The 27,478-nt window shown below is 48.5% G+C and overlaps 1 protein-coding gene and 1 long non-coding RNA gene across 2 annotated transcripts in view; one reads left to right on the top strand and one right to left on the bottom strand.

Annotated features, from left to right (window-relative positions):
* LOC146772425 (uncharacterized) overlaps positions 1-27,478 on the top strand; it is a 442,975-nt gene that overhangs the window by 108,247 nt on the left and 307,250 nt on the right. The gene's annotated exons all lie outside the window — the stretch shown is intronic.
* The window catches only part of MATK (megakaryocyte-associated tyrosine kinase), a 108,117-nt gene continuing 80,956 nt past the window's right edge, over positions 318-27,478 (bottom strand). The window contains exons 8-13 of the mRNA XM_085637556.1: positions 26,699-26,798; positions 22,844-22,928; positions 20,268-20,341; positions 16,746-16,941; positions 4,409-4,495; positions 318-2,899 (exon numbers count right to left, since the gene is read on the bottom strand). Of these exons, the coding sequence (XP_085493682.1) occupies positions 2,717-2,899; positions 4,409-4,495; positions 16,746-16,941; positions 20,268-20,341; positions 22,844-22,928; positions 26,699-26,798 (725 nt within the window). The 3' untranslated portion in view covers positions 318-2,716. The remainder of the gene's footprint in view (positions 2,900-4,408; positions 4,496-16,745; positions 16,942-20,267; positions 20,342-22,843; positions 22,929-26,698; positions 26,799-27,478) is intronic.

Genomic DNA, 27,478 nt, shown 5'->3' with positions numbered 1-27,478 from the left:
ATCTTAGAAGTGTTGTTAGGGATTTTTCTAGAGAGTTGTTTTGGGTCTTTCCATGGTTCAGCAGAACAGGGAGGCTTTTCAGTGCACTTAGCACCAAGTTGATTGCAGCCCAGAAAAGGAAGACCAGGACAGGACACTTATGAGGTAAGGCATGATTAGACTCTCTAGCAGGGTTACCCAATTTAAGCGGCATGAGAAAAGGTTAGTAGAGCACCACATGTTATAAGGGCATATAAAGCACATTTTGTAGCATTCTCATTTTACTGTTCTCATCATTTTGACAATCTTGATTATTTAATTAAAAAAGAGCCAAATGCTTTATAAAATATATACACTTTATTTAAGAAACAATAGTTACCTGATACCATACAAAATATTATTTACCAACAATACATGAGTTTGTATTGCACTCGTAGACTGTCCTTTCACACTGTGCTCTGCAAATCATCTTCAGCGCTGAGTAAATGAATTTGCATAAAACATATACAATTTAACGACTACAACCACATGTGCACACTTGTAACAGTAGAACTATGCATTTTTATTTCTGACCACAGCGAGTTTCATTTGAGCCACCTCTTGATGTGAGTGCGGATTTGTTTTACATTACCAAAAAGTCTCTAGCACAGTTAAATAGTTATTACGACTTTAGCGGTCTTCCAATGGGACCGCCACTGAGGTAGTCCCAGGAAGACTGCCTAGGCCGTGGTGAGCCCGCCTGCCGGATTATGAGTTTAGTCCAGGGCGGATGGTGCGGTGGCGGCCGTGTTAGGCTCATAGGAGAGCCTTAACAGCATTCCGCCTCTGTGAGAGCGGCTGCAGCACACTCCTTCATGTTGTATATGCCACACCGTGCAGGAACTAGGGTGAAATTCCAGGGGCACAACATGTGCCCACGTGCACGCACCCCCAGGCCCTGATTCATAACCGGCATGTCTGCCACCCTTTTTATGGCGGGATCTCCGCCATTAAAAGGGTGGTGGATATGCAGGTCATAATAAATTTGGCGGTGGCGGTGCCACCATCGGCACCGCCAGCATATTCAGGCTCCTTTGCGCACCGCCTCTGCCGTGGAATTCCAGATTCCGCCGGAGGCGGTTGTCCTGTGTCGATCCCACCGCCACCATCATAATACGGGTGGGTGAATCCGTAGTCGGACCACCATCATGAGTGCGACTGTCCCAGGACCGCCATACTTGTAATAACACCCTATGTCTCTACAGGATGCAGCTTAATTGAATCTTTATATATCACTTACTAACCTGGACGAGGCGCTGCAATACATATTAGGATTAAAAAAAGTCCTTAACAGCAAATCTAAAATCTTTAGGGTTTTTTAAAACCGTGGTTTCAATCTTAAGAAATCTGCAGCTTGGAGAATGAACTAACAAAGTGTGAAATGAGTTTGTCACTGGATCAAAACATACATGTGATAATGAAAAAAAAAAGCTATTTAAATATGGAGGGATGAGTCCTATAGTTTATTTATTCGTCTGGGTTTAGCTATGAAAATATATCTCACGTTTAAAAAATTTTTATTTCTGTTTTAGATATTAGGGGTGAGTCTTAGGATGGTTGAACTAGTACAATTTCAGTTATAAACAAAACATCTTCTCTCCAAACTTATTTACATTTGTTGATTCCTCATAGTTTTTTAACTTCAGGCAAAGCAAAAAATAACTTTGCCTACCAATCAATTTAGAGATATTAAACATCACAATTTGTCACAGACAAACTGTCACCTGTCGCTGGTTTGGGAGGATCAGAAAGACAGATACACACACCTCACTGAGGTATCGATGACCGCTGTAAAGGAGACCGGTAACATCAGTGTACAAGAATGCATTTTTATTTTTGATGTAGCCTTTTGATATGTTTCAGGTAGAAAACATGTTTTAGTGTAATTGTCAGATTATATAGGGGAATTAAATTAGGGGGCAACCTTGACAAGTCCCTTGATTTTATGGACATATCAGAGTTACTTTATTCCAGTAGACCTGACGATAGAACCTTTTTGTAATAATAATAATAATAATGTAAAATGTACCTATATTAAAGCTTAAAAACCAACTTATTGTTATGGGGCAATTAGGTGTTTCTCCACCAAGGAGTAACTCCAGTATGAGAATTGAAACCTGGAACTCTATGGCTTTGTATGGAACATGGTAGAGGTCAAATTGAGGCAGCTTCATTGTAACACTATTACAATACTTATTTACACCTCTTGCATCTCCAGTGAACGCAATCACCACATGCATTCTCCTTGCCCCGTTATCCCCTCTCCATATTCCTGCAGACTTCTGGGCGAGCGATCTTCCCCCGTACCATAATGGGTCCTTCACACTCCTTGAAGGCTTTCTTCGAAGCCCTATCCGAAGACATTGTTCGTTTCTGGAATGGGTCAATTTCTCTGTGTCTAGTGTTGCATCGCTAGCAATCATCAACAATGGACGTTCTAGAATTTTGCTTTGTTTGATGATGTCAGCTTGGGCTTTGAGACATATTGTGACATCATTCACCGGGTGACCCCTTTAATTAAGGACGTTAACACAGTTCTCTAGCTCCTCTGTCGGTGATTCATTGATGGGATCCATGGTGTTGATCCATCAATCAAACCACTTTTTCTGAAGCAAATGAATGCGAGACGTTCGGAAGTCTCTGGACAGGTCCTCAGTATTCCTTGAACGTGAATAAAAAAAGAGGTCCCCCAGTCTCATTAAGCATCCTGACAGGCTTTCAGCTCTTTCTGTAGTTTGTCCTTCAGCTTTTTAAAGGATGGTCGCTTCCCAGGATCCGCCTCCCAGCAGCTGCTCATCAGGTTGTAGATGGCTGGGGGGCACTCTTCGGGGGCTGCCATGCGGTATCCCTTCTCCACTCCCTCCGACACCTCCTTCAGGCTCTGAGAAGAGGAAGGATAGAGGGTTTAGATTAGCACATCCATAAGTCACTCGTAAATCATCTCAAGAGGAAGATACAGAGAAGAGACGAGTGGTCGTGCTCTGTAGGCGCTGAGTATTTTAAAAGATCCTTGCTTGCTGCTCAGTGATAAATGATATGCATGAGTGAAAAGGGGACATTAGTTTGTTATCAGGCTTTATCAGCCTCTCACGATCTGTTTTTAATATGACCGCTCATTGCTGAGGGCTGTACTTGTTTTTAAATGCCCAGGCCAGGAGTTAAAGGCCAAGCCACAGACAAGGAGCTCGAGGGAAAAGGCCTTTAACAACAGTTGTGGCCCCATGCAAGATGGCTATAATGCCATTAGAACATTTCACCCATTGAAGGTGGAATGTTCTGAATTTAAAAAGGGATAAACTGAAAGACAAACAAAGGAATGTTGGCTCAGGAGGTCTGTGCCAGCCATTAGTGGCCCTGGGCCCCTCCATCGTCTTCAATGGAGCTCTCAACATTCCAATGTTCTAAATATAATTCCAACATATGTGAATGACGTATGATGGGCCCTGGAAAGCTTTAAACTCTGCGCACAAAGTTGGGCACATACAGAAAACGTTGATCATTGTGCAGGTGGGTGAGTTTTCAGTGATGATTTCCTAGAAGTTGAGAGTTGTGCCTGAGCCACGGTCCGCTAAATGATGCCGTCAGTGGGAAAGGGAAAAAGCACAGAGGGCAGGAGGGTCTCCGGGAAGGGCACAGTATGTATTGCAGGACACAGCACGGAAGCAGTTGGTGTGATGGTGGTGTAACCCTGGCAATAGGGCCTTACTCAGGGCAAGCAGGGGCAAGGGGGCTGGGGACTTTGCCAGAGGTGGGTGGGGGGAGTAGAAGACTGGGACAGCTGCCAATCACCACCAGTCTACCAGCGGTTGTGACCGGCCCTCCTGGCAGTTAGCACTACCAGGCTACTGTGTTCTTGTCCTTCAATCCCAAGTATGTGGGCCTAGTGCCACTACTTTACAATCAAGATGCCAAGATGTTCTGATAGAGCCCAGGACTACCACCACCTCACCCCACTCGGTTCCATCCACAGAAACACCAGTGAAAAGACCATGACAGAAAGAATCCCTTTCCAATATACTTACTGGAGAGAGAAGGAGAGATCTAGAGAAGGACATGGGAGATAGAGAGACAGACAGGGCGAGACACCCACAGAAAGAGTGGTAGAGAGACAGAGGGAGAGAGACCAACAGAGTGAGTGAGAGAGACAGGGAATGGGGTGAGAGACCCATGGAGAAACGTACAGTGTGAGTGACAGAGAAATAGAGAGGTAGAGAGAGGCAGTGTTGAAAAAAGCACTGGAGACTGACAAAGAGCAAGAGAGAAACAAAAAGATACAAAGAAAGGAAGAAGAGAAGAAGAGAGAGAGAGAGGTAGACAGAGGGTAGAGGTAGAAAGTGAAAGAAACAGAGAGGTAGTCAGACAGAGGAAGAGGGTGCAGAGACTAACTCACCATCTTGGGATAAGGGGCTCGGCCATATGAAAACACCTCCCAGAGTAGGATTCCATAACTCCAGACATCAGACTTGGTGGAGAATTTCTACAGCAATGAGGAAGAGAAACCATTTCAGAAGATCATCTACAGGGTTGGTGACCGCTCTTGCACCTCAGGGACTTTGTCTGTGTCTCCTCCTTTTACACAATCATTGCGTAAGACTTGCTGCTCCCTCCTGGTACTTGTCAGCCCTGAAATCCGCACCACAGTCCACCAAGTTCTGCATCCTAAGGGCAGCCTTTTATTACTACACTGCAACCAGCCTGCCACCTGCTGAAATCTTACTGTAGACGGCTGTTGCATCTCAAGAGCCCTCTGTCAAACCCTGCATGCCGCCCACCGTCTGCCACCATGTGGCACCCCAAGAGTACTGTCACATCCTGCATACCACCCACGCAGCGCACTAAGAGCACTTCATCACACCCTGCATGCCACCCACAGTCTGCCACCTACTGCGCCCTAAGAGTGCTCTGTTGCACCCTGCCTGCTACCCACGCTCTACCACTTTCTGCAAAGAGCACGCTGTCACACCCAGCATGCCCCCAGTCTGCCACCTGCTGCACCCTAAGAGTGCTCTGTCGCTCCCTGCATTCTACTCACACAGCACCCTAAGAGCACCCCATCTCACCCTGCATGCCCCCAGTCTGCCACTTGCTGCACCCCAAGAGCACTCTGTCACATCCCTGCATGTCTCCCAATCTCTCCCATCTGCTACATCCTATGAACACCCTGACGTAAGCTGCATGACAGCCACACTCTGCCACCTGCTACGTACCAAGAACACACTCCCATATGCTGCATCCTAGCCACGGTCCGCATCCCGCTGCATCCTAACCGCTCGGAGTCAGATCCTGCATCCTAGCCAGTGTGCATCCTTATGCATCCTAAGAGCTCTGTCACATCCTGCCTCCTAGTCACCGTTTGCTGCCAGCTGCATCCTAAGAACTGTGTCACATCCTGCCCCCCAGCCACAGTTTGCATCCTTCTGCATCCTAAGAGCTCTCTCACATCCAGCCTCCCAGCCACAGTTTGCATCCCGCTGCATCCTAAGGGCTCAGAGTCACATCCTGCCTCCCAGGAACAGTTTGCATCCTTCTGCATCCTAAGAACTGTGTCACATCCAGCCTCCCAGCCACAGTTTGCATCCGTCTGCATCCTAAGGGCTCCGAGTCACATCCTGACTCCCAGCCACAGTTTGCATCCTTCTGCATCCTAAGGGTTCCGAGTCACATCCTGCCTCCCAGCCACAGTTTGCATCCTTCTGCATCCTAAGAACTGTGTCACATCCAGCCTCCCAGCCACAATTTGCATCCTTCTGCATCCTAAGGGCTCCGAGTCACATCCTGACTCACAGCCACAGTTTGCATCCTTCTGCATCCTAAGGGCTCCGAGTCACGTCCTGACTCCCAGCCACAGTTTGCGTCCTTCTGCATCCTAAGGGCTCCGAGTCACACTCCCAGACACAGTTTGCATCCTTCTGCATCCTAAGGGCTCCGAGTCACATCCTGATTCCCAGCCACAGTTTGCATCCTTCTGCATCCTAAGGTCTCCGAGTCACATCCTGACTCCCAGCCACAATTTGCATCCTTCCGCATCCTAGAGGCTCCGAGTCACATCCTGACTCCCAGCCACAGTTTGCATCCTTCCGCATCCTAAGGGCTCCGAGTCACATCCAGCCTCCCAGCCACAGTTTACATCCTTCTGCATCCTAAGGGCTCTGAGTCACATCCTGACTCCCGGCCACAGTTTGCATCCTTCTGCATCCTAAGGGCTCTGAGTCACATCCTGACTCCCAGCCACAGTTTGCATCCTTCTGCATCCTAAGGATCTGAATCACATATTGCCTCCCAACCACAGTTTGCATCCTTCTGCTACTAAGGGCTCAGAGTCACATCCTTACTCCCAGCCACAGTTTGCATCCTTCTGCATCCTAAGAACGGTGTCACATCCAGCCTCCCAGCCACAGTTTGCATTCTTCTGCATCCTAAGAACTGTGTCACATCCAGCCTCCCAGCCACAGTTTGCATCCTTCTGCATCCTAAGGGCTCAGAGTCACATCCTGCCTCCCAGCCACAGTTTGCATCCTTCTTCATCCTAAGGGCTCAGAGTCACATCCAGCCACAGTTTGCATCCTTCCGCATCCTAAGGTCTCGAGTCACTTCCTGACTCCCAGTCACAGTTTTCATCCTTCCGCATCCTAAGGGCTCCGAGTCACATCCTGCCTCCCAGCCACAGTTTGCATCCTTCCGCATCCTAAGGGCTTCGAGTCACATCCAGCCTCCCAGCCACAGTTTGCATCCTTCTGCATCCTAGGAACTGTTTCACATCCAGCCTCCCAGCCACAGTTTGCATCCTTCTGCATCCTAAGGGCTCAGAGTCACATCCTGACTCCCAGCCACAGTTTGCATCCTTTTGCATCCTAAGGGCTCAGAGTCACATCCTGACTCCCAGCCACAGTTTGCATCCTTCTGCATCCTAAGGGCTCAGAGTCACATCCAGCCCCCCAGCCACAGTTTGCATCCTTCTGCATCCTAAGGGCTCAGAGTCACATCCTGACTCCCGGCCACAGTTTGCATCCTTCTGCATTCTAAGAACTGTCACATCCAGCCACCCAGCCACAGTTTGCATCCTTCTGCATCCTAAGGGCTCTGAGTCACATCCTGACTCCCAGCCACAGTTTCCATCCTTCTGCATCCTAAGAACTGTGTCACATCCAGCCTCCCAGCCACAGTTTGCATCCTTCTGCATCCTAAGGGCTCAGAGTCACATCCTGACTCCCAGCCACAGTTTGCATCCTTCTGCATCCTAAGAACTGTGTCACATCCAGCCTCCCAGCCACAGTTTGCCTCCTTCTGCATCCTATGGGCTCTATGTCACATCCTGACTCCCGGCCACAGTTTGCATCCTTCTGCATCCTAAGAACTGTGTAACATCCAGCCTCCCAGCCACAGTTTGCATCCTTCTGCATCCTAAGGGCTCTATGTCACATCCTGACTCCCAGCCACAATTTGCATCCTTCTGCATCCTAAGGGCTTCTCTGTCACATCCTGACTCTCAGCCACAGTTTGCATCCTTCTGCATCCTAAGAACTGTATCACATCCAGCCTCCCAGCCACAGTTTGCATTCTTCTGCATCCTAAGGGCTCTATGTCACATCCTGACTCCCAGCCACAGTTTGCATCCTTCTGCATCCTAAGGGCTCCGAGTCACATCTTGACTCCCGGCCACAGTTTGCATCCTTCTGCACCCTAAGAACTGTATCACATCCAGCCTCAGTTTGCATCCTTCTGCATCCTAAGAACTGTGTCACACCCTGCCTCCCAGCCATAGTTTGCCTCCTTCTGCATCCTAAGGGCTCCGAGTCACATCTTGACTGCCGGCCACACTTTGCATCCTTCTGCATCCTAAGAACTGTGTAACATCCAGCCTCCCAGCCACAGTTTGCATCCTTCTGCATCCTAAGGGCTCTATGTCACATCCTGACTCCCAGCCACAATTTGCACCCTTCTGCATCCTAAGGGCTCTATATCACATCCTGACTCTCAGCCACAGTTTGCATCCTTCTGCATCCTAAGAACTGTGTCACATCCAGCCTCCCAGCCACAGTTTGCATCCTTCTGCATCCTAAGGGCTCCGAGTCACATCCTGCCTCCCAGCCACAGTTTGCATCCTTCCGCATCCTAAGGGCTTCGAGTCACATCCTGACTCCCAGCCACAGTTTGCATCCTTCTGCATCCTAAGAACTGTGTCACATCCAGCCTCCCAGCCACAGTTTGCATCCTTCTGCATCCTAAGAACTGTTTGACATCCAGCCTCCCAGCCACAGTTTGCATCCTTCTGCATCCTAAAAACTGTGTCACACCCTGCCTCCCAGCCATAGTTTGCCTCCTTCTGCATCCTAAGGGCTCCGAGTCACATCTTGACTGCCGGCCACAGTTTGCATCCTTCTGCATCCTAAGAACTGTGTCACATCCAGCCTCCCAGCCACAGTTTGCATCCTTCTGCATCCTAAGGGCTCCGAGTCACATCCTGACTCACAGCCACAGTTTGCATCCGTCTGCATCCTAAGGGCTCCGAGTCACACTCCCAGCCACAGTTTGCATCCTTCTGCATCCTAAGGTCTCCGAGTCACATCCTGACTCCCAGCCACAATTTGCATCCTTCCGCATCCTAGAGGCTCCGAGTCACATCCTGACTCCCAGCCACAGTTTGCATCCTTCCGCATCCTAAGGGCTCCGAGTCACATCCAGCCTCCCAGCCACAGTTTACATCCTTCTGCATCCTAAGGGCTCTGAGTCACATCCTGACTCCCAGCCACAGTTTGCATCCTTCCGCATCCTAAGGGTCTGAATCACATATTGCCTCCCAACCACAGTTTGCATCCTTCTGCTACTAAGGGCTCAGAGTCACATCCTTACTCCCAGCCACAGTTTGCATCCTTCTGCATCCTAAGAACGGTGTCACATCCAGCCTCCCAGCCACAGTTTGCATCCTTCTGCATCCTAAGAACTGTGTCACATCCAGCCTCCCAGCCACAGTTTGCATCCTTCTGCATCCTAAGGGCTCAGAGTCACATCCTGCCTCCCAGCCACAGTTTGCATCCTTCTTCATCCTAAGGGCTCAGAGTCACATCCAGCCTCCCAGCCACAGTTTGCATCCTTCTGCATCCTAAGGGCTCCGAGTCACATCCGGACTCCCAGTCACAGTTTGCATTCTTCCGCATCCTAAGGGCTCCGAGTCACATCCTGCCTTCCAGCCACAGTTTGCATCCTTCCGCATCCTAAGGGCTTCGAGTCACATCCTGACTCCCAGCCACAGTTTGCATCCTTCTGCATCCTAAGAACTGTGTCACATCCAGCCTCCCAGCCACAGTTTGCCTCCTTCTGCATCCTAAGAACTGTGTCACATCCAGCCTCCCAGTCACAGTTTGCATTCTTCCGCATCCTAAGGGCTCCGAGTCACATCCTGCCTCCCAGCCACAGTTTGCATCCTTTCGCATCCTAAGGGCTTCGAGTCACATCCTGACTCCCAGCCACAGTTTGCATCCTTCTGCATCCTAAGAACTGTGTCACATCCAGGCTCCCAGCCACAGTTTGCATCCTTCTGCATCCTAAGAACTGTGTCACATCCAGCCTCCCAGCCACAGTTTGCATCCTTCTGCATCCTAAGGGCTCAGAGTCACATCCTGACTCCCAGCCACAGTTTGCATCCTTCTTCATCCTAAGGGCTCAGAGTCACATCCAGCCACAGTTTGCATCCTTCCGCATCCTAAGGGCTCAGAGTCACATCCTGACTCCCAGCCAGAGTTTGCATCCTTCTGCATCCTAAGGGCTCAGAGTCACATCCTGACTCCCAGCCACAGTTTGCATCCTAAGAACTGTCACATCCAGCCACCCAGCCACAGTTTGCATCCTTCTGCATCCTAAGGGCTCTGAGTCACATCCTGACTCCCAGCCACAGTTTGCATCCTTCTGCATCCTACGAACTGTGTCACATCCAGCCTCCCAGCCACAGGTTGCATCCTTCTACATCCTAAGGGCTCTGTGTCACATCCTGACTCCCGGCCACAGTTTGCATCCTTCTGCATCCTAAGAACCGTGTAACATCCAGCCTCCCAGCCACAGTTTGCATCCTTCTGCATCCTAAGGGCTCTATGTCACATCCTGACTCCCAGCCACAATTTGCATCCTTCTGCATCCTAAGGGCTCTATGTCACATCCTGACTCTCAGCCATAGTTTGCATCCTTCTGCATCCTAAGAACTGTATCACATCCAGCCTCCCAGCCACAGTTTGCATTCTTCTGCATCCTAAGGGCTCTATGTCACATCCTGACTCCCAGCCACAGTTTGCATCCTTCTGCATCCTAAGGGCTCCGAGTCACATCTTGACTCCCGGCCACAGTTTGCATCCTTCTGCATCCTAAGAACTGTATCACATCCAGCCTCAGTTTGCATCCTTCTGCATCCTAAGAACTGTGTCACACCCTGCCTCCCAGCCACAGTTTGCCTCCTTCTGCATCCTAAGGGCTCCGAGTCACATCTTGACTGCCGGCCACAGTTTGCATCCTTCTGCATCCTAAGGGCTCCAAGTCCCATCCTGACTCCCGGCCACTGTTTGCATCCTTCTGCATCCTAACGGCTCAGGGTCACATCCTGACTCCCGGCCACAGTTTGCATCCTTCTGCATTCTAATGGCTTTGAGTCACATCCTGACTCCCAGCCACAGTTTGCATCCTTCTGCATCTTAAGAACTGTGTCACATCCAGCCTCCCAGCCACAGTTTGCATCTTTCTGCATCCTAAGGGCTCCGAGTCACATCCTGACTCCCAGCCACAGTTTGCATCCTTCTGCATCCTAAGAACTGTGTCACATCCAGCCTCCCAGACACAGTTTGCATCCTTCTGCATCCTAAGAACTGTGTCACATCCAGCCTCCCAGCCACAGTTTGTATCCTTCTGCATCCTAAGGGCTCAGAGTCACATCCTGACTCCCAGCCACAGTTTGCATCCTTCTGCATCCTAAGAACTGTGTCACATCCAGCCTCCCAGCCACAGCTTGCCTCCTTCTGCATCCTAAGGGCTCTATGTCACATCCTGACTCCCAGCCACAGTTTGCATCCTTCTGCATCCTAAGGGCTCAGAGTCGCATCCTGCCTCATAGTCACCGTCTACTGCCCGCTACATCCTAAGGACTCTGTGTTGCATCCTGCACCCTTAGTCACCGTCTGCTGCCCACTACATCCTAAGAGCTCTGTGTTGCATCCTGCACCCTTAGTCACCGTCTGCTGCCCGCTACATCCTAAGAGCTCTGTGTTGCATCCTAGTCACCGTCTACTGCCCGCTGCATCCTAAGAGCTCTGAGTCACATCCTACACACTAGTCACGTCTGCTGCCCGATGCATCCTAAGAACACAAATGTCGACACAGATGACCATATATCTTTGTACATAACCTTGTGTATGTTTATTCATTATGATTGTGCATTCGGGAGTACGTATAATTCAGTTTATAAAAGACCTTATATCATACACGGATAGACAAGACAAATATTTACACATAAATTAACACATAAATTCAAACTGAAAATACATATTCCGTGGTCATCTCTTGTCTGTTCCATCCAAAGTTTTGAAAACCATGGGCGGTGTTGATAATTGTTTTTTAAAAGTTCATGATGCACCATGAGGTAGGAAGGGAGAGGTATGGTTTAAGCGAAATATATGTCTGACAGGTTTTAGGCTTTCCCAACGTATTTACAAAGTTCATCTTCTGTGAGCTCCACCAAAGAACCACAGGTCCAGGGGTCGAATGCACAATGATAACAAATAAACACACACAAGGTTGTGTACAAAGATATATGGTCATCTGCATCAACATTGTGTACTAAGTCTCACAAAAATCATTTTGGTGAATTGTAAACCAATGAGTTTTGTTTTGCATATGTAAGTTAGTGTTATAAATTGATGCCTGCGCTCCCCATTTTACTCTGCATCCTAAGAACGGCCTATCACATCCTGCGTGCCCCCCACACTCTCTCCCTTGCTGCATCCTCGCCACAGTCTGCCCCCTGATGTGCTGAACAATGGTGTAGGAAAGTAGGATCTGCTTCTTATGGTTACCCCCCACTTTTTGCTAAATGTAATACTGTTTTTAACTGGTCTGACTAGGATCCTGCTAATCAGGACCCCAGTCTAGCTGCTTTCTCCTTAAATTGTTATGCATGTACTTCGGTACACTCCAGATTGGATACTGAGGTACACTTGTCAGTCCCTAGAATATGGTACACATGTACCCAGGGCATAGGTACCCCAGAGCCCTCCCGTGGGCTGAAGCATGTATTATGCTACCCTTGAGAGACCATGCAAAATGGAACTACAGACCTGCCATTGCAGCCTGTGTAAGATGGTGCTAGCACCACTTACATAAGAAATAGGTTTATTATAGCTAAGGGTCACTTCACTTTAAACCTATAAGTCACCCCTATAGCAGGCATTTACAATCCCGAGGGCAGGGTGCTTGGTTCTAAGTGAGAGGGTGCCAACGCATGAGCAGGACACCCCTGCAGCCTACGGAGTCCCTCCTCCCGGGTTATCAGTGAAGCAGCTATTTACGACATAAAGAGAAACATTACGCCTGATGACCAACTCTAAAATGGCTGAAACAAACCCTATGATGTTTGGTGTCAAACATTTGGAATCATACTCCCACACTGGTAACCGATGTGGGAGGTATGATTCCACCCCTCAGAAGTGAGTTTCGGGGGGGTCCCTGGTGATCCCGGTACCAGCCTTCTAACTCCTGGCTGCACAAAATGGTTGCTGTTGATCAGAGACGCATTTCTGCCCTCCTGCTGCTGAGTCAAGCTCGAGCAGGGGAAGGCAGAACAATATGCATCCTGTCACAGGGAGGTGTGACCACTTCCCAGACAGGATTTAGTGTATTAGGGCTGGGTGGGTGCGCTTGCCAGCGACTGAAAGTCTGCATAAGGGGAACATTTGGTTTCCCTGTGCATAGTCCAGTTAAAACCAGTCCTGGGAGCCGTTGGCTCCCGCTCTGGCGTGAAACTGGACAAAGGACGTGGGAGTAACCTCCCCACTGTCCTGAACCTCCCCTGGGAGGGTCCCCTGAATCTTGCCAAACCTCTTCCGTGTGTACTTAAGGGCTTACCTAGCTGTAGGATCCTAGGTTCGCCACGGACAAGATTCTGAACAAGAAACCACTGCACTTCGACCGTCTGGACACTCTGGATTTCTCTGGACTTTGTTTGAGCCCGACTTCGTCTCTCTCTCAGTCTGTAGCATCGTCTGTGCCCGTGCACCATACAGGATCCGTGTAGGACCTGTGGAGCATCAAGGACAGCCGAAGATAATCTCCCTTGGAGTGAAGGAGTCACTCCCATGCATTCACAGGCACCTCAACACTGCTGACCGGTCTGCTGAGCCCGAGCTCCTGTGGATTCTGAAGGGTCAAGCAACACAGGAGGTGGGTTTCTATGTACCTCGAGGCCCGAGTTGCCCTCTTACCGAGTTTGAGGACAGTTTCACTCATGGGGGCTGCCATACCCGAAGCCCTGAGCCCTGCGTGTATTTGTAAGTGCATATGCTTGTTGGCATTTCCCAAACAAGTGCATTGGGCTCCGAGTAGCCTCAACCTCTGACACCATTTCCTACCAAGAACTTCGACCTCCTCGCCCTGAGTGCTCCGTGGGCTTTTGTTTGGTGAAATCGCTCGAGGTCCTCTCGTGACTCCTGTGCCTCCGGCCTGTGGATCCAATTGAGGGTCAACCTTGCTTTTCTTTGGCTCCCCTCGTTGCTCCAGGCTCGCCCTGACTCCCCTGTGTGTGGTGAGTCCCCTGGTCCTTGCTGGTCTGAATCATACACTTCCTTGACCTTCTGCGTGGATTGCCGTTGCCGAGGCTTGTTGGTGCTCCAGCCGGACACCGATCCCTCCGCACTCGACATCCTTCGTGGGACAGCTCGCATCCGGCTTCTGGTCACCCTCGAAATCAACTGGTCCCCGCATATGCAGAGTCAAGAACCCCCTCAATGCACCTGAAGCACCCGACATCGGTGGCCATTCGTCTACTGCGCCCCTGGTCACTCTCAAGTGACCCAGACTCTGTCCCCTCTGCTTTCAGGTACTTCTCAACAAGGGTCCACCTTTGGATTCCAACGGACACTTTTCTTCCTTTCAGCAGTGGCCCTTCTTCGAAGTCCTCCATTGGTTTCGACGGCGGTTTCCAACGCCACTTCAGACCTATTCACCCAGCTTACCTGGTATAGGTAAACTGGTTTCCTCGGTATCCACGGGTGGGGTGGCTCTCCAAACTTCTGTCTTCCACTGGGTTTCTTCGAAGTCCACTGGGAAGGGTCCTTAAACTCTAAAACTTTAACCACGACTTCCCTATAGACTTGTATGGAGCACGTGGTTGTGTTCCCACACTGCACACGCACTCCGTGGGGTCCCCATCAACTCATCTTGGGTGGTTCCTTGGGGTCCCAGCAATTCTACGTCCCCTCAACACTGTCTTGACTCAAGTCGTGGTTCTTATACCACTTTCTTAGTCTATGGTTTGGTCCCCCCCACCCCCACCTGGGGCCCACTGTGTATTAGTGCTATTTACGGTCATTTCTGTGCTTAAGTATTGTGTGCTTAGTGATTATCTCCGTGTAGGAGATACTGTGTCATACTAGGTAGTGTTATATTAATAAATACATATTTTTATAACTACTGTGTGGTTCTCCTTTCATTTAACCAATACTATAATGTTGCATTCTGTTAAAACAAGCTGCTTAACATTCCTTCAAGACTAAGCCTGAAGGCTGCTCTCCACAGCTACCACTTGAATAGCTTTCTAAGGTTATCTTTGACCTCTTAAATCACCATAAGGGTTGTTTGGACTGGTGCAAAGTGCCCACTTTAATTAGTGGACAGCATTTACCAGGCCAACTTCTCCACAGACGTGAGTCCCGTGCTCTCCATGCCACTGGAATCAAGCTATCCTGGCTGAAGAGGGGTGAAACCCCGAAACCGGTCCTAGGATGCTTGTTTCCAGTCCAAGGAGGACCTGGCTTGGCAGTTCGGGCTGAACTGTACCCATTGGGCACAGGATCAAGACTGATTTGCATATGGCTGGGTCCAAACTGGAACGGCATGGTGAGCAAAATAACGATGGATCTAGGCCCAGATCTCTGTACTGGGGTGAATGTATGACATTGTTCTGCATTCTGTCCATCAATAGTTCTCTTTGCAACTTCTCACAAATGGCATTTGCATTCAGAACCATTATCTACCACTTCCAGCATTCTGAGCATGCCCTCACATCATGCATACTAACCACAGTATTCCCTGTGCATCCAAAGAACACCCTGCCACCTTGTGCACTGCCAAACGGCTGCATTTCTTGACAGCCGACTTCTTGTGGCATCTCCTCCAGCCAACCCCTCCTGCATCCTGGCCAAATTCTGTTGTCTTTGTCATCCATGTGGTGCATTCTACGTACACTCTGCTAGGTGCTGCATCCCCACCACAGCCTGACACCTGCTGCATCCTATTATCACTCTGTCAAATCGTGCCCACTGTCTGTCAACTGCTGTTTGTAGAAATCAGTCTGTCACATGCTACTTATGCACCACAGTCTGTCATCTGCTGCATGTTAAAACCACTCTGTCACATACTGCATGATACCCACAGCCTGCCATCACATTCTAAGATCACTACTACATCCTGCGTCCCACCCACACTTTGCCACTCGTTGCATGCTAAGATCAGTCTGTCACATGTGTCTTCTCAACCACAGTCTGCTACCTCATGCATAGGAAGCGCACCTTGTCACTTACTACATAATAACAGTAGTTAGGATGTAGCAAGTGTCAGACACTGACATATTGCTTGCTGCCCATAGTGTGCCACCGTCTACACTTTAAGAATTCTCTAACTGTAACCTAACCATAGTGTGTCACCGGCTGCATCCCAGGAACACAGTCACTAGTTATCTATGGCACATCCTGACCAGAGGTCACTTCCTGCTGCACATCAGTTTCGGTTTGCTTCATCTGCATGCTAATCTGTGATTCAATTTGCTGAAGCATCGCCACAATCATCAGAACCTTAAGTATTCCGGAGCCCCCATAGGTTCCATCGATGGAATACTTCCTTCGGCGGCCCAACGGAGTAGCAGTCGTCTGGGAAAGAACATTACACATCCGCCTATTTCGGGTTGACAGTGTAATGCCTTTTCTTTCTTCCGGTCTGTAACCGCCAGGAAAAACCTGGTGGTGATGGACAGGAGAAAACCAACAATGACCCACCACACCCTCTGGGAGGAAAATCCCAGACTGTGGGGGTCATTGGTTTTTTGTTTTTCAAAAACAAACATTCGCTTTTGGGGGAAAAAAGTCAGTAGGTTGATGTGCAGCCATTAAAATTGACGGCAACTGTACACCAGGCCGGGGTTCATCTCTAAATTTGGTGGGTGGAGTACTCTCAGGATGGCGGAGGTAATATCCTCCATCATCCAGATGGACCGTAGGCCATCCACAAAAGCCTGCCAGCTGCTTCACAATACCCACTGTCTGGCACCTGCTGCATCACAACCTCATCGCAGCCCGTCAAATGCTGCACTACAATCACAACCTAGCTTGTGAATCTCATTGCAGACTCCTGCCTGGCACATAACAAGCACAACTTCTACCTGTTGCACCTCATCACAGTCTGCCAGCTGCTGCACCCTATCTTGAATCCACCAACTCTTCTTACATGCTCCCCCTCATGTTTCCCCCCTTATCCTTACTCACATTATGCTTCAAAGCCTCAGGCGCAGTCCACTTCACTGGCAGTACGGCGCTATCCTGCTGCTTCGTGTCCACTCTGGCCATTCCAAAATCGCTAACTTTTGCCACATTGTCCTCCGAGATGAGAATGTTGCGCGCCGCCAGGTCTCGGTGCACCAGCTTCTTGGACTCCAGATAGTCCATCCCTTCGGCGATGTTACTTCAAGGAAGAGTCCACACATAGTAGAGGCCAAGCCAAAGCAGGATGCGGAGAAGAAGAATGTTGGAGAATATTATGAGTATCATTGTTCAGCTATTGTAGACATTCGCGAAAGATATAATACACTGGATGCTAAACTGCAGGCAAGGGAGAAAACCATAAAAAACAGGCATGGCTGGGGAGTGAGCTCTAGGACTGGCCAAAGCCAAGACGAGGGAGCATCGAGTGGTACGATACACACTGGAAAAAGATCGGAAGGATGTTCTATAAAGGGGTAGACAGTGGTATGGTGTAAGATAGCTGTCAAAAATATTGCCATTATTGGATATTTTTCTCAGCCACCCAGGCTCTAGCAGGCCAAGCTCTGCTTTTTTTCAGGGTCCTGCTTTGCCCCCTTCTAACAGTGTTTATATACCCAAAAAGGACACTTAGGGCTCCACTTATAGTTTGGTGGAAAGGCGCTCCGTCACAAACGTGATGGAGTATCCTGGGTAGAAATTGGACAGAAAATAGGCCCGGACACCAAATAAAAGCGGCCCCCATTAGCGAATCATGTAGCTAAAAAAAAAGTGGCTCACATTTGCAAATCAGGGCAGTTTTGAACAGAAAGGCTGTATAAGTGTTTTATGGGAGACGGTATGTATTTGTGGTTGATGCAGGAAATAATTGTGGTAATATCAGGGAAATCAACAGTAAAAACCGTCCCACCGTGCCATAAAAGAGACTCACAAAACCGGCCCACGCACTGACCTGTCAGACCAGCCCTTCAGGCATTACCAGATTTCCTTAACAGCCAGTACGGCTCTGGTAGAACCCTGTACGCCAAACTCTCGGTCCACCCGCCTTATTTAAAGTCAGCTCGACTGCAAGATTTCCGTCGTCGTTGCCCCTTTGGCTACGACGACAGACCGCTTACAGCTACAACCTGACCGAGTGTTGGGTAAGGGCATCACATGGGCCGACCTATTTAGGGCTAACGTTCTAATGTCCTTTTCTGTTTGTCACTGCCATGGAAAACCTAGTGGTTGGATGTGGTCAAAGCAGAGGGTGCATGTACACCAAACATTTTGTACCTAAGAGGAACCGCCTACTCCGCAAGTACAGAGATCACTACCGGGCTGAGGGTGACCTATCCGTTTGGCAGGCTGTAGATTGTCAGGGTGGGGGATGTAATATCCCTCATCACCCTGTGTGACCACCCACTGCCCGCTAGACTTTACACTGGGCTTTTAGCCTCTTTTGTGATGCAGTCTCAATAAGACAGGTGATCTCAACCATCACTAGGCGTTGCAATATGATCAGAAAATGGCCCCAAATAACGTTTGGGACTTGCGCCCCACAAAAGCTTCTGTCAAGCTTGCGTGGTAGATGTTCGTCATGTCCACCAGCAACACACGTTTCTGGCTGTCCTAGTTTTGTGGACAGGAGACGCCCATACGCTCAGTTCTGGCTCGGCCATGTTGAGTTCATGGACATGAACTGGGGTAGACGGAATAACAGCTGTTAACCCTTGGAAGCCATTGGGTGCTGTAATGTTACGGGCCCTATGATCACATACTAAATTAGTAATGACAATACACAATTACTTTGGAGTCATAACTGATCTTAAGCTTGTGCAACCAGCCCCTTTTATTGCCTCGGTCTCCTCACTGGTGATGCCTGTGAGGGTTGGGTGTGGGGTGGTGGGTGTAAGCACAGCCCCTAGAGAGGGACAGCTACATGACATGACCAGCAGGACACTGCAGGTACCAGTAGCAATGCCCTTACCACCCCTGGTCTCAGAGTTTCTTGAGACCTAGGCAGGAACATAGAGTAAAGTTGGCAGTAAGAGCCATGTTCACCAGAAAACAGGAGGTTGTTGACTGTCTGAGAGTGGGACAAGTGATCAATCGTGAGAGCCAATATAGGGTGTGGGATTTCACTTTTGCTGCTCCTGGAATTTTGGAGAATCAATATCTATCTATACTTGAAATTATACTACCTTCAGCTCTATCTGTAAATCTATAAATTCCTGCACTTTCGTTGGGTGTCACAGGAAGACACTGAACAAAAATGCAAAGTTAAAGAAAACCAGTCAGTCGTGATGTTTACACGACAGCAGGATTATTAAGGTATTTCCCTAGAACATCTTCACATAATTATCTTGCAATTGGGGCTTCTGATGGCGGTATTTTAATCGGGGAATTAAACTAATTCTCATCTCATAAACACTGCACATAGGTGGCCACTGCCTCCATACATGCCGGACAGGGAGTTTGGCCTCTTCTTCTCTCAACTCCACCTTGCTTCCCTCACTGGACCTTGGCTTCTAAGATTTTCTTGACCCGCCCAAGACTTTCCAGCATCTTGCCCTGCTGAGGTCAAACACAAATGTGTGACCAGCAAGTGGCGCCACATGTCTTGTATCATCTCAGCTACCGATCCCTCGTTATGGTAACTACATTAAGCAGTGATTCTAAAAATTCTATTCCATTCGCCTGATTTATAAGGCGCAGGGCTTCCCGGCGCTGTCTGGACTAGCTAGAGTATGGGTACCTAAAGGGACTAGGGGAAAAGTTGGGTTTTTAATTTCTTTCTAAAGCTCAGGGAATTTACGTCCAATCTGAAGTTGATAGGCAACGAATTCCAGAGTTTGGAAACAAGAAAAGAGAAGGCACGGCCTCCACTTCTAGCTCTTCTAACTCTGAGGACAGTAAGAAGGCCCCAATTATTGGACCTCAGAGCTATATTGGCCAAGTGGGGACTAATCAACTGCTGCAGGACCTGTGGGTCCCCATTATATTTTGCCCGATGTGTGATGCAGAGTGCCCTGAATTGTACTCTACAGTTAATGAGCAGCCAATGAAGAGATCTGAGACCTGCACTAGCTGATTGCATTTTAGAAATACCTAACAGTATTCGAGCAGCCACATTCTGGATAACTTGGAGTTTTTTTTATGAGTGCTATTGGACTGCCCAAGTAAAGTGAGTTGTCATGATCAAGGCAGGAGAGGATCAGTCCTGAAATGACAGTTATTCTATGCTCCATGGCAACACAAAATTACCTTTCCATGATCTCTTGGTCCAAGAAGTTCTGGTGGACAGGCCAGTCTTTGCACACTGCACGGCTCTTCAGACATGCCATAAACCCCACCAATCATATAGTCGGTTGTACCCGTTTGAACTGAACACTCTAGAGTCAGTGCATCACACACATAAGCAGTGCTATAAAATGGCTGAAAGTGTGATGCATTAAAACTTTTGATTATTTTAAGTGTGCAGAGATGAGATTGAAGACAAGAGGAGAGGAGACTTCTCAAGAGAGCTGAAAAAAAGAAAATACTCACAGTGAAAACTCCAGGAGCTGCCTGTTGTGAATCACAGAGCGCCCGCGAGTTCGTAGGAAGTTCACCAGGTTTCCCTGCGAGTGATGCAAGAATCAAAAAAATTAGGAGTTAGAAATGGAGGAGAGAGGGCCATATTAGTACCTTAGGGTGACAGTGTGGGCCGGGGCCTCAGGTGATGTCCGCTGATAAGTGCCGTCTATGCAAACTTCATTTTCTGGGTACGCCACATTCTGCAGCATGCATTACTGTGAGCATGTGTGGCTTGGTTCTTGCTGGTGAGTGTGCAGTAGACTAGCCATAATGTCAATTCTTGTATTTTTACTGTTAAGATTTATAAAAGGTAAATGTAAATTGATACTTGTATAGCGCACTACTCACCCGCAAGGGTCTCAAGGCGCTTGTACGAATACCGCTGTGGAACCCATCCTGGCTTTCCCTGTGAGGCGTCCACTCCTGGGCACCCCCAAGGTGGAGGCCAGGCATCCTTAGCGTTGTGGGGGCCGTTGTGGAGATTAAGCAAGCTATTGCCCAGAGTTACAGAGTGGGACTCCATGATTGGAATAGGCACAGAGGCGAGAATTATCAGGTCCGTGGAATTTTGAGCCCAAGAACCGCCGAGGCGGGGAATTGAACCCTGGTCCCGGGCTAGACCTCTGCATCAGGGTCTGCCGCTCTAATCATTGAGCCACACTTCTCCACCAAGGTGCTTCAGTTCTCTTGTGGGACAAAAGGATCTGTGTCATTCTCAGCATCTGGACCCACTCCAGGGAGTCTTGAGTCACTCCTGTCCCATCAGGCAGATTTGGAAGACATTTGCAGCTCATTTCAGGTAGATCTTGAGTGAATACCCGGGTGCCAGGAACTGCTTCATTCGAAGATTCCTTTGACAGTGCCACTCTGCCCTCCATGGGTCTCCCTCACACTCCCACCTGAGCTATGCTCTCTGACCGTCACATATCCAGGTCTGGCTAGATGTCGTTTACAACCTCAGATGGTCAGATCTACCGGGGTCTGGCGTACCCTTGGATGCCCAGCTGAAATCTCTCTCACAGATGCTTAATTTTCTCAAATTTCCCTTACACGCTCAGACAGGATCTCTCTAACATGTTCACACACTTATTGCATTCAAAGGGTCATACTTCCTTAAATACCTAGTTGTGTTAAGATCCCTCTTATGCTATCAGAGGCAAATATCTGCTCAGATCTGTCTAACACCCTCAGGTACCTTGTTCTTCTGATCCATCTTACGCCCTCAGAGTTCTGCTAGGAACCCCTATCTTACCCTGTGATATCCAGTCTGATAAGACCTCTCTTATATACAGCAACACCCACTTCCGCTAAGTACCCTCTTATACCTCGAACACCCAGTTCTGATAAGATGCCCCATATCACCTGAAACAATGGTGATGCTAAGAACTCTCTTATACCCTCAATCTCCCATAACTTCTAAGATCACTCTTATAATCTGAAACACCCACTTCTGTTAAGATCCTCCTATGCTCTGAGGGAACCCAGTTATGCTAAGATCCCTCCTATACCCTGCCACGATCCCTCTTACACTCTGTAACACTGAATTATGCTAAGACCTCTCTTATAAGAGTTAGGCCTATGCACGACAACACCCAGTTCTGCTAAAGTCCCTATTATATTCTGCAAGACCCGGTTCTGCTATGATCCTTCTTATATACCTGCAACAACCGGTTCTGCTAAGATAGCTTTCATACTCTCAAACACCCAGGTATGCGTAGGTACCTATTATACCCTCAACAGCCATATCTGCTATGATCCCTCTTATACTCTGAAACACCCAGTTCGGCTAAGATCCCTCATATACTCTGAAGCACCCAGTTATGCTAAGATCCCTCTTATACCCCTGAACGCCCAGTTTATGCCAAAATCCATCTTATAGAGTGCAACATTCAGTTATGCTAAGAGGACTCTCATACTCTGAAATGGAATCTAACACTAAAATCCCTCTTATATACTGCAACACCCAGTGCTGCTAACATCACTCTTAGATACTGCAACCCCTGATTCTGCTAATATCTCTCTTATGCCCTTAGATACAGAGTTCTGCTAGGATCCCCTAATACATCCTCAGATACTCTGTTCTGTGAAGATCCCGCTTGTACCCTCAAACGTCCAGTTCTGCTGAGATCTCTTATTCTGTCAGACACCCACGTCTGTTCAGATTCGTCTAATACACTCAGACACTGAGGTCTGCTGTGATCCCTGTTATACCTCCATTCAACCAGTTCAGCTGAGATCTCTGTAATACCCTCACACACATCTGCTCAGATCTTAGAATCTCAAATACAAAGGTCTACAAAGGTCTCTTTTACTCTCAGTGGCTCAGCTCTGTGAAGATGTCTTAATAGACAGACACCCAGCCCTTGCTTCCTCAGACAGCATCTCTATTCTACACTTGCATGCCCAGTATAGCAGCGACTCTATTACATACTCAAAGAGGCTTAGTACCCCTACAACCTCTCTTGCACCAACTCTCACTTACTCCAGCCTTGGTGTCCCATCCATACCCTCCCCTTGCGCCCAGCGCCACGGCCCGCCGCTCTCACCTTGCTCATGTATTCCATCACAATGTACAGCCCGTTGTGCAGGATCACGCCCAGTAGTCGCACCAGGTTTTTGTGTTGCACTTTCCTGTAGATGAAAAAAACCCAGATCAAATTATGTTACAGGGGAAAATTGATCTCCTTATGAAAGAGAGGCCAGAAGGGAGAAGGATGGCACTTCTTCAAGGTTCAAACCCAACACTCCTAACACACAGCTGTGTGCTCAGTAACATGGGCTTCTTTCATCATTTGAGGTTTTAATCGAATACACACTTTTAGTTCATCAATAAATAAGATGCTTCTCCCCTTTTGCATGCACAGAGGATTTGAACCCTTCTGCTTGCCCTCTCTGTATGATTCAAAAGCACAAATGAATTAGCTGCGTCTCTTGTTGCAAAGCTATTAGTCCACTGCAGGAAGGTGGAGTCTGACTGCATGGTTACCCCCACTTTTTTCCTGGTGTTTTGCTGGTTTTCGACTTAGTCTGACTGGGATCTTGCTAATCAGGACCCCAGTCTATCTGCTTTCTCCCTAAATTGGTATTGCATGTACTTTAGGTACACTCCAGATTGGATTCTGGGGTACCCTTATGAGTCCCTAGTATATGGTATACTATGTACCCAGGGCATAGGTACCCCAGGGGCCTCCCAGGGGCTGCAGCATGTATTATGCTACCCTTGGGAGACCATTCAAAATGACACCACAGGTCTACTACAACAGCCTGTGTAAGGTGGTCTAGCCCCCTTTACTTAGATATAGCTTCACTATATCTATTCTATATCACTGCACATATAAACCTATCAGTCACCCCTATGACAGGCCTTATCAGTCCTGAAGGCAGGGTGCTGGGTTTTATGTGAGAGGGTGCACCTGCATGAGCAGAGCCCCTCTGCAGCCTTCGGAACCTATTTTCCGGGGTTGTTTGTGATGCAACCAACCATATATACTTAAGTTCATCATAACCTTGCGGTAAATGCTAACTTTAAAACGGCTGCATAGAAACATGTCGTGTTTGGTGTCAAACACCTTGGAATCATACCTCCCCGCCAGTAACTGGCGGGGGAGGTATGATTCCACCCTCCCAGAGGGCCAAATGTGACATACCGGGCTACCCGGTACCAGCTTTCTCGCCCTGGGCAGCACAAAATTGATGCCGCCAGCCAGAGACACGAGTCTGCCCTCCTGCTGCGGAGCCAAGCTCGAGCAGGGGAAGGCTTGACAATAGGTTTCCTATCACAGGGAGGTGTGACCACTTCCCAGACAGGATTTAGTGTATTGGGGCAGGGTGGGTGCACTCTGAGAGTGCTTTGATGTCTGCACTGGGGACTCATTTGGTGTCCATGTGCATAGTCCAGCTCAAACCGGTTGCAGGAGCCATTTGCTCCTGCTCTGGCGCGAAACTGGACAAAGGACACGGGTGTAGCCACCCCTCTGTCCTTACCCTCTCATAGGTGGGTCCCCAGAGTTTGTCCCACCCCTTCCTTGGGTATAAAGTAGGAACCCCTGACTACAGGACTTTAGATTTTACCTGGACTAAACTCTGCTACAGAAACCAAGTACTTCGACGATCTGCACGACGCTGGATGACTGAAGAATCTTCCTTGGAGTAAAGGAGTTACTCCCCTGCAAGACAGGCACCTAAACGCATCTGACCGGTTTGCATCTCCCGAGCTCCTAAGGACTCCGAAGATTTCTGCAACACAGGAGGTGGGTTCCCGAGGTCTCTGAGGTTGATCTGTGCTCTCAGCAATTCTGAGGCCCGTATCCCTTGTGGGGACCGTGCAACCCGAACCCCTGTGCGCCACGTTCTTTTGCAGCAGCATATGCTTTTTGGTGATCCCTGAGGCTGTGCTTTGGGCTACTTGTAATCCTGACCCCGAGCAGTATTTCCACTGACGATTTCCGGCCTACACTCCAGGAATGTTCCGTGGGCTGGTATTTTGTGATTCAGCTCGAGGTCCTTTCGCGATCCCTGGTCCGTTGGCCTGTGGGTCCCTGTGAAGGTAACTTTGACTTTCCATGGGCTTTCCTGGTTGCTCCAGACGTGCCCTGACTCTCCATAGCTTGGAGAGTCCCCAGGACCTTGCTGGTCCTCACCGAAGCATCTTTCCTCTGCCCGCGTGTGTTGCAGTTGCCAAGGCTTGTTGATGTTCAACATGGACACTGACCTCCCAGCACTCGACATCCTTCGTGGCCCAGCTCACCTCCGGACTTTGGTCATCGTCGATATCTCCTGGTCCCCGTGGCTGCAGAGTCAAGCTTCACCTCTTCTCACCTGAAACACCCGACATTGGTGGGCATTCGTCAGTCGTGCCCCTGGTCACTGTGAAGTGACCCAGACTCTGTCCCCTCTGCTTTCAGGTTCTTCTCATCTCCGATCCAGGCTTGGATCACACCGGACACTTTTCATCTTCCCGGCAGCAGTACTTTTTCGCAACAAGCCATTGAAAAGGACGAAGGTTCCCGACATCACTTGACCCCTATACACCTGGCTCCTCTGGGATAGGTAACACGGGTACCTCGGTACTCACAAGGGTGCTGGCTTTAGAACCTTCTATGTTTGAAAGGGTTTGCTTAAAGTCCTCTCCAAAGTGTCCTTAATCTTTAAAATTCCAACCGCGACTTTCCCATAGAGTTGTACGGAGCTCGCGCCTGTGTTCACACACTGCACCCGTCCTCCGTGGGTTCCCTTTGTCACTACTTTGGGTGGTTCCTTGGGGACCCAGCGATTCTACGTGCTCTAGGCACTGTGTCTAGTCAAGTCATGGTTGTTATACCACTTTCTTAGTATATGGTACAGTAAATAGCACAAAACCCTGGAGCCCGCTGTGTATTGTGCTATTTACTGTTGTTCTAGTGATTTAATATTGTGTGCTTGGTTCTCTAATCTCATAAAGAGGTTAGTAGAGACTGTTTAGTAATAAATACATATATTTTATATATACCTTGTGTGGAACACCTTTCATTTGGTCATTCAGGAGATTCTAATCTGGTAAAACAAGCTGCTTTACATCCCTTCGAAACTTAGCCTGAAGGCTGCTCTACATAGCTACCTCTAGGATAGCTTTCAATAAAGATTGTCTTTAACCTAATCATCAATAAGGGTTGTTTGGACTGGTACAAGGTGCCCACTTTAATTAGTGGTCAGCATATACCAGGCTAACTTCTCACATCCACCTTGCAGTGGTAATTAATTCATACAGTTTTTATAGTCTTAGGTAACCCGACTCATTTGGTTTTATTCGCTTATTTCTATTTGTAAACAAATACTTCCAGAATGATTTAAAGCTGTTGCCCAGGTGCATTTCGGTGGTGAACCCCTTCATCACGTGGGTCTTGATTAGAAAGTTACGTCAAGTTGAGAACGCACTGACCTCGGTGTGGACGTGGGTCTGCAGCGCAATGCCGACTGATGGGTGCAGAAAGAGAGTGCTTTGAATCTGTTTACACAGTTTCAATATGATTTTGTCTGGGACTGCAGCACTGTAGCTTAGGAGCCACAGTCCCCACAGTCTTCAGTGGACCTCAGTGCCACCTCTTGGGTCACACACACTAAATACACCCATAGCAAAAACACTTGAAATGTAGCAAGCAAGGAAGAATATACAGGTGGATTTTAGAATAAGAGGTGTTCACCTTTTATTAGAAAACATCTGTTTACATAGAGCAAGCATTCAGCAAATTCATACACACCACTGCGACAACCACAGTGCCACACACACATACTCGCTTGCACTAACCACAACTTCTACAGCAAGGTAACATCTATACATAGGAGCACTGGGAGACATTGGAGACACACACGCACACCTCTGGCACAAAGAGGGTATACAAATGGGACCAGCTAGGCTCACTTACGTCATGACGGCTGTCTCTGCGAGGAAGGCCTGCGCGGTGACATCACACTTTATGTTCTTCACGGCTACCTTCTGCCCCATGTACTCGCCCCCGAACACGGCTGTGGAAAGGGAAAGAAGAGAGGCGCATCACAAATCCTGCCTTATCTCACCACAGCGACTTCATGCCAGTGCAGTCTTCTAGGGTTTGTAATAGCAAAACACAGGCACACTCAGGAAGGCGCCCATGGGGGCCAACTGCGGAGCAACATCCATTCCTCATGTCCCTTAACAACTATTGAGTGACCGGGGGGCGTGTGTATGTGTGTGTGTGTCCGTTATGCTTTTACTTACTTTGCTAATGGATTGCACCAATTATTCAGAAGTAAAGGTCTTTGATTTTCCAAACTCTAGGTAGGATGAATATGTAGCCATGGAGATCAGAGAGGAAATGATCCCAAAAACAGATGCAGCTGCTTCCATTTAAAGGAATACTGCTACTTTATGACTGAAAGTTTCAGGACAAACATGTTTGCTTCAGTGTCTTAATGTGGGTAGGAAGACACATTCAGCATCTCCAATGCTGACTGCAAAAGCCTGGCTTCTGAAAGAGACCTTCTTGGGATGGCATAGTGAGCAAAAGAATGATGGATTCAACCCAGATCTCTTGACTGGGGGTGAGTGGTTGAAAGGTTTCAGCACTCCTTCCATCTTGCTGTGTCGTATTTAACCAGGGGCATTAAATGTGCATTTGAATCAATATGAGCTGGGGTCTCCCCAGGGCCTTTCATGTACTCCTCTC

The sequence above is a fragment of the Triturus cristatus genome, chromosome 12, assembly GCF_964204655.1.
Source record: "Triturus cristatus chromosome 12, aTriCri1.1, whole genome shotgun sequence".
Classification (NCBI taxonomy): domain Eukaryota; kingdom Metazoa; phylum Chordata; class Amphibia; order Caudata; family Salamandridae; genus Triturus; species Triturus cristatus.
Note: the sequence above shows the minus strand (reverse complement) of the source record. Positions and strands in the feature narration are given on the sequence as shown.